Source organism: Cydia strobilella, chromosome 2, assembly GCF_947568885.1.
Source record: "Cydia strobilella chromosome 2, ilCydStro3.1, whole genome shotgun sequence".
NCBI classification, from domain to species: Eukaryota; Metazoa; Arthropoda; class Insecta; order Lepidoptera; family Tortricidae; genus Cydia; species Cydia strobilella.
The window spans coordinates 5,630,192-5,637,835 of record NC_086042.1 but is presented as its reverse complement, the minus strand read 5'-3'; the positions used below and the strand labels follow the sequence as shown (position 1 = coordinate 5,637,835).

At 37.8% G+C, this 7,644-nt stretch overlaps 1 protein-coding gene across 2 annotated transcripts; it reads left to right on the top strand.

The window, feature by feature from the left end:
• Positions 1 to 138: 138 nt before the first annotated feature.
• Positions 139 to 3,591, top strand: LOC134751367 (ATP synthase lipid-binding protein, mitochondrial). Of its 2 annotated transcripts, none has more exons than XM_063686715.1 (4): positions 139 to 281; positions 732 to 807; positions 1,514 to 1,700; positions 2,965 to 3,591. In XM_063686715.1, the coding sequence occupies exons 2-4, from the start codon at positions 763 to 765 to the stop codon at positions 3,126 to 3,128; spliced, it is 396 nt and encodes a 131-aa protein (XP_063542785.1). In that variant the 5' UTR covers positions 139 to 281; positions 732 to 762; the 3' UTR covers positions 3,129 to 3,591. The 2 variants fall into 2 exon arrangements, with proteins under 2 accessions (XP_063542785.1, XP_063542792.1); XM_063686722.1 differs by lacking the exon at positions 139 to 281 and adding an exon at positions 359 to 383.
• The last annotated feature ends 4,053 nt before the right edge of the window (positions 3,592 to 7,644 follow it).

Sequence of the window (7,644 nt, the reverse complement as noted above, 5' to 3'; positions counted from 1 at the left end):
CATAGCTATTAGAAAGTCATCTATCAAGAAGTTCAACGCAATAAATTAATATATAAATATTTTAGCTGTATCTCATGTTAAGTATACTTTTAGTTATTAGCATTTTAAAATAATAAGTACTGTAATACTAACAAAATGATCAATAGCTGGCTATACGTCACGTACTGCGCTGACCTCAAACGTTTCATCCAATAGGAGTGCGCAATATATACTCTGTTTCACTTTACCACTCAGAAATTGAACATTCCAAAGGCCGGTCTCCTCCTTCGCGGTGTTCTTTGGTAAGTGCGGTGAAAAATTAGTGAATCTAATCGTGAAAAAGTGTTAAATTTATTAGCCATCCTCTACCAGCCAGTGATAAAACCGATACATAAAGATTTAGAGTGGGTGTCAGTGTCAATATTTTTGCGGTATTTCGAAGGTTGACATTAGAATTCGTATTTATAGTCGGCTCAGAAAAGTCAGCCATTTTTCAATCGTAAATTGATTATATGTACTGAAATTATTAAGAAGCAACGTAAAATTCAAGTCTCAGTGATACCAAATATGTAATAATTGTTTACTAGTGTTGATTTGGCGGCCTGCAACTCCTCTGTTACGTAGTCTCCCGAATTACGTAACGCTCTGCGGTTCGTCGGTCAAACTGTCAAGTCTTAGTCTTCTCTAAGTATCCTTCAGATCTGTGCTAGTGCCCTAACCGGATACTCATCTCTTGCTTCGGTTTATTTCAGTTGTCGCTCGCCGCACCTAAACCAATACAAAATGCTGTCTGCCGCTAGATTGATCGCCCCTGCTGCCAGGTCTGCTGTAAGTAACCCTACTTATCTTATAACTGTATTTTTATATATATTAGACATTATACGGGCTTCTTTTAAAGGAATTACTGTTCAATTACTTGAATGTAACACATTATCATTCATATTGTATACAGTGTAATTGCATTGACCTTGTATGTTTCTGATAGTCCACCGGTGTCTCCTAATAAGCAATAACTCTTTGGATGACATGAAATTTACTGCTGAAACTACAAATTGCCTAAAAATCAATATTGATTGAACTTCTACTAGGGTGTTATATAATTACATAATCTCATATCATGGTGATAATATATTGATAAATGATCAACTGAAAGATATTGAACTAAAGCACTTCCTTCGAAGTGTCTGAAACAAGTTCTCAGTTATTGATTTTATTAGATAACCTCTTGACATCTTACAACTGGGAAAAATCCCACTGACATCTACATAAACCAACTAAGTTTTAATGATATTAAAGTCACCTGATTACACAACCTCAATGTTACTTGAATAAAGTTACCTGAATGTTATTCAATCTATAAATCAATAGTTTATTTTATTTGTATCTTGTAGGATTCTATAAATTTTATAATTTAGATTTATGTATCAAAAGTGACTGCACTACATTACCACTGGGTATTCTCAGATTGTAGTATGGTGGTTTAAATCCCTGGCATTGGGAAATAGGCTTATTAATAATTGGATATTAATTCCAGATCTTCAGCAACACAGCGCTGGTCCGACCACTGGCAGCTGTTCCATCCCAGACACAGATAGTGCCCGCTGCCCCCACCCAGCTCTCAGCAGTCCGCTCCTTCCAGACCACAGCAGTCTCGAAAGACATTGACTCTGCTGCTAAATTCATTGGTGCTGGCGCCGCGACAGTCGGAGTAGCTGGCTCTGGTATGTACCTTAATCCCTAATTCATTCAGCTTCTGTGTCTGTGCCTTGATAATCATTTAAATCTTTAATTCCCTATATCCTTCCTTTGCTAATTCACTGACAATGTTTGAGCCCTTTACAGCCAGGAAACTGATTGCATAACACTGCAGTATAATGGTTACTTTTTTTTGAACACTCGCAACCGGGCAAAATTTTGAACAATACCCCAGAAACTGGTCATCTATAGCTGCGTATAAAACAATCCTCTGGGCGGGTTGTCCGTCATCTGAGCAAAGTTCACGAGTGCCTACCAGGCGGGTTCTCAGTAGTCAGTGTTAATTAATGGGTGTTTTAGTGTTTTTATCCTTTATGGCTTTAAAGGGTTTTAATGATACCAAGTAATTTATATTATATGTGGAATTATGTGCACTTCCTGGAATTCCTAAATCATACCCAAATCACTTCTATAAAGTTTTACGAGACCGACACCTAGTTCAGTTAAACAGGAACCAGACTGTTTCTGATTCATTATGATAAAAACTTCACTACCAATTGGTTGTGGCATTTTATTTTATACATGCAATTAAACATTTCGAGAATTTGGGTATCATTTGCTTGTTCATTTCCTAATCCTTACATGTTTCACTTAAAGGTATTGGTATTGGTGTGGTGTTTGGATGCTTGATTATGGGTTACGCACGAAACCCCTCCCTAAAGCAGCAGATATTCTCATATGCTATCCTGGGATTTGCACTGTCAGAAGCTATGGGATTGTTCTGCTTAATGATAGCCTTCTTGATGTTATTCGCCTTTTAGATGTATGTTTCAAGGGCCTATCCATGCCTTTTAATGTACATAACAATACAAAAAAAATGGATTTGCTCCCAGAAGATAGAATTCAGGTGAGACAGCTTAAATGTTTGTAGTTAGTGAGTTCTATAGTTACTTTGTTTTAGAACCTAGTAATTATATTCTACTTTAATGTACCCTTACAATAATTGGAGAGTTTACCCATTTTTTATTTCATTCCATAATATTTGAATTAGTTGGAGGGGAAAAAATTATTGAGCCTTTTAATAAATTTGGACTAACCAAACTATTAAAATAACTAACAATAAATATGGAACACATAAACATACCATTTGATTTTTATGAGCTGAAACTGCAGCATGGTTGAGAGACAAAATTATAACCAAGTTGGTACACATTTGTAAATTAGAATTTTAAAACCCCTTATTTACAATTGTTATATTAAAGTACTTAATGTGACGATGGTACATTCCAGGTGCTGGTATTGGAACGGTGTTCGGCTCCCTGATCATCGGCTACGCCAGGAACCCATCCCTCAAGCAGCAGTTGTTCTCATACGCCATCCTGGGTTTCGCCCTGTCTGAGGCTATGGGTCTCTTCTGTCTTATGATGGCGTTCCTGCTGTTGTTCGCTTTCTAAGCCGTTTACTTTATAAGAACACTACAACTGCCACCAAACTGAAGAGGTTTCAAGTGTAATATCTTTTAGGGGTCGGCCATGGAATCGAATGTGTGGAAACCTCACCCTCATAGTGATGCAAGGACTGAAATAATGTGTTACACTTGTCAGTGCGCGTCATCAGGAATGCAATTATTTAATTATGTAGTATAAATGAAAATGTGCAAATAAAATGTACGTAAACATTAACTTGGATGCTGCAATTATTTCTATTCCTGATTTTTTGGTAGACTGTTTCTCTGAATCATGTTATTCATATATCTCGAGTTTAATGTTGAGAAGTCGATGCTAAATTTACTAAGCCAGTGAATGCGTGTATGCGTGTACGAATTTTCATCGACTATAAATGCGTTATTCTGTTCGAGAATGTCGGCAATATGTATTGTACATTTTTAGGGCGATTAAATGATACTAAACACTTCCATTGGCCCTTTATTTTTTATACACGATTACTGCAATTTGTATCAAGATACGCATATAGGACCAAACAATATCAGTTTTTCCCAATACATTCGTCCTTGCTTGTGGTCAGGGGCGTAGCTAGAGGAAATGGCGCCCGGGGCAGGCACCAAATTTGCCCCCGGGGCACGTGCCCCCCCCTAGTTACGCCACTGCTTGTGGTCAAAAGTATTTAGTGTTCATATATGAAATGGTTACATGAGATAATAGTTTGTACGGAACCCTCGGTGCGCGAGGTAAACGAACTCACTTGACCGGTTTTTGTAGAAAATGACGTTTATGCAAGGTAGAAGTCAAACTGTCAAATGACCACTTCAAAAGAATGTAAGAGATCGTATACACTGGGACGATAAAAAACCGTTGCTGCAGTGATCGAAACTGCCTTATGATCTATATGTGACGAATCGCGAAGCGCAATATGTCGACATAAAAATCGGAGCTCTCGCTATTGGATTTTGTCACACTGGAGCCGCTTCCCAAAATCCAATATAGACATGCACAGCGCTTACTCGCTCGCACACTATCGCCGCATGCGCAATGCCAAAAGTACTCGTAGCGTAGTCGACGTTGAAGGAAAGCGAGTGACCAATGAAATTGACCGGCTGTTGGTAGATGTTGCGCAATTGTTTTCTGGAAGTAAGTTTTAGGGATAAATATACAGATTCATTATTTAATTTTTACTTAAATAATACTTGTTTTCTGCCTGACTTGCCGTCGAAAACTGAAGTTAATAAAAAAACCACCACAAAACAAACCATATTAGCACTCCTTCCAAAGATATGAAATTTGGTATGTATTTTAATTAAAGGTCTCTTTTTCATGTCCACACTATTTGACATTTGGGGACCTCGAGGAATCGCAGCCATCTTGGAAGATGTGTACCATCCTGGAGAAATTTGCGTTTTACTCTAATTATACGTTCTCTATGAAAATATGGTGTAAGGCAACATTAAAGCCTTTTAAATTCTACACAAAAAAGTCTTAGATAACTTTGCGGAAAAAATACATCTTGTTATAGACAATAATAGCTGAATCCAGATTTAGCGCTTATACCCTTTCAGGGGATATTCTCTTAATATGAAACTTGGAGGAATATGAATTCCACTTTTGTCTATACACTTGTACACGTTCTACTCCAATATCAACATTTTACTTAAACCCAGATATTCCGAGAAAAAAAGAAAAACCAAAAAAGACATACTTTTCAAGATAGCGTTTGATCCCCGTGGTCCCCGAAGCTCCAATTTTATGACACGCAAACAGGGATCCCTGAAATTGTAGGTGTCAAATTTCATTACTGTCACTATTGTTTAAACCCCATTTAAGACCTAAAATATGTTTTTGTAGTCGCATTTTTCCTCTATTTATTTTAGTAAATTTGTATTGCATAGGACTCGCGAACCAATAATGGATCTACTGATTTTTATTGAAATCCACTCAATAGTTTAGGCGCTAGAAGTAAAAATATGATTTACTATTCGGCGTCCTCTCAATGCGGCTTTATTTTTTTTTTCTTTAATAAAACAGGTGTAAACAGGTTGTGAAGGGCAAGAGGAATCTACTGATATGTCATTTTTAAAAATCCGTCCAGTATCCTGAGCTACAGGGTGTACTGATTTTTAGTATTTAAACCCATAACCCTACTTTCTGTTTAAGTCGCTGTCGAGTAAAATGTTGATATTGGAGTAGAACGTGTACAAGTGTTTAGACAAAAGTGGAATTCATATTCCTCCAAGTTTCATATTAAGAGAATATCCCCTGAAAGGGTATAAGCGCTAAATCTGGATTCAGCTATTATTTTCTATAACAAGATGTATTTTTTCCGCAAAGTTATCTAGGACTTTTTTGTGTAGAATTTAATAAGCTTTAATGTTGCCTTACACCATATTTTCATAGAGATCGTATGCTTAGAGTAAAACGCAAATTTCTCCAGGATGGTACACATTTTCCAAAATAGCTGCGATTTCTCGAGGTCCCCAAATGTCAAATAGTGTGGACATGAAAAAGAGACCTTTAATTAACATACATACCAAATTTCATATCTTTGGAAAGATTTCGAGGTGAGACTCAATCCGATTGTGCTATATGTCTTAAGCGCTCGTATGCCGGAACGCCGACGGGAGACTATTTGAAAAAAAAAATCGCGGCACGGCACACGAGAGGATAAAGGTCAATTCGTTCTGACCTTAGTATATTTACATTTGTTAGATGGCGCTGTTAATGAGCCATAGGAACAATCGTGCCAAGCGAAAAGGTCCAAAACAAGGCCCTTAATGACAGTTTTTTTTATGATATAGGAGGCAAACGAGCAGACGGATCACCTGATGGCAAGCGATCACCGCCGCCCATGGACACCCGCAACACCAGAGGGGTTGTAAGTGCGTTGCCGGCCTTTAAGATGGGAGTACGCTCTTTTCTTAAAGATCGTATCGGTCCGGAAATACCGCAGGCAAACTTTAAAACCCCAGAGACGAAGACGTCAGTCTGCAGACGCGCACGACTCTATAGCTGTCCCATATCAGCATTAGGCCAGGAAATAAATGCCCAAAAACAGGTATAGAGGGAAATGCTTGGAACACAATTTTTTTCTTCGTAGCTTTGTTTGGACTAGTTAGGAAGAACATATCAAAAGTCCCCGGCCGTAACCCTGGTGCTGGGGGGAGAGGGGGGTTTGAAGGTTCCATTTTTCGGTTTTTCGATTATATCTCGGAAACTATGCGTCTGTTTTTCGATATCTTGTATAGTTTTTGAGATATCCGCTCTTGAAGGTTTATTTAGGGATCTCATTTTTATCTTGATTATCTACATCAGCCGGGCTAGCACATGATTGGCGCGACAGTATCTCGCGGCGATATAGACTACCCGTCCCTCTTTTATTAACATAGTTAGAAAAAGACGGGTAGTCTATCTCGCCACGAGATACTGTCGCACCAATCATGTGCTAGGCCTACAGTGAAGCTGCTAGGCCGGGTTTGGAATCGTTTTCGTATAAATCGGGGATGCTGAATTCATTTATGGTATCAACATTGACACCATTCCTAAGTAAAAACTAAATTTTAAAAAATGATTTTTTATAAAACTCCTCTTTACGCTTAAACCGCCGAACCGATTTCGTTGAAATTTGGTATAGAGATGGTTTGGGTCCCGGGACAGTACATAGGATAGTTTTTATAACCAAAATCGTCTTTTAAGGATGTGAATAGTGGGGTGGAAATTTGTATGGGGAATCAATAACCGCTGAACCTATTTAAATAATATTTGGGATGGTCTACATGTTTGATTTAGTTGATAATGATACCAAACATGACTTCAAACCTAAATTTAAACAGTATTAACCTCAGGAATTCAACTTCGGCGAAAAAGCTGAATTCCCCTAACACCAAATTTCACACCTTCAAAGTATGATTTTTGAGACAAAAACTATATTATATCCTGTCTCGGGACTTAAAATATCTATTTACCAAATTTCAACTAAATCGGTTCAGCGGTTTAAGCGTGAAGAGGAGTTAAAAAAAAGTTATTTTTTTAAAGTTTATATGTTTTTACTTCGGAAAGGTGACCATAAATAAATTCAGCACCCCCGATTTATACGAAAACGTTACCAAAACCGGCCTAGCAGCTTTACTGATGTAGATAATCAAGATAAAAATGACAGCCCTAATAAACCTTCAAGAGCGGATATCTCAAAAACTATACAAGATATCAAAAAAATTGACCTAATAAAACTTGTAACAAATTAGAACACTTTTCATTTTATATAAGTGGCCATGTCGCTCAGACCCATAGTTTCCGAGATATAATCGAAAAACCGAAAAATTTAACCTTCCAACCCCCCTCTCCCCCTCAGCACCAGGGTTACGGTCGGGGACTTTTGATATGTTCATCTCCTAACTAGTCCAAACAAAGCTACGAAGTGTGTTCCTAGCATTTCCCTCTATACCTTCTTATTGCTTGGCCTACATGTGCTTTCCAACAAGATAAATAGGGTTAACAGAACTGGAAACCTTTAAAGGATGGC

Excerpts from the sequence above, each read along its gene's own strand:
- LOC134751367 (XM_063686715.1), top strand. The coding sequence starts at position 763 with ATGCTGTCTGCCGCTAGATTGATCGCCCCTGCTGCCAGGTCTGCT. Across the intron at positions 808-1,513 it reads CCCCTGCTGCCAGGTCTGCT|ATCTTCAGCAACACAGCGCT; the intron begins GTAAGTAACCCT and ends TATTAATTCCAG. Across the intron at positions 1,701-2,964 it reads AGTCGGAGTAGCTGGCTCTG|GTGCTGGTATTGGAACGGTG; the intron begins GTATGTACCTTA and ends GGTACATTCCAG.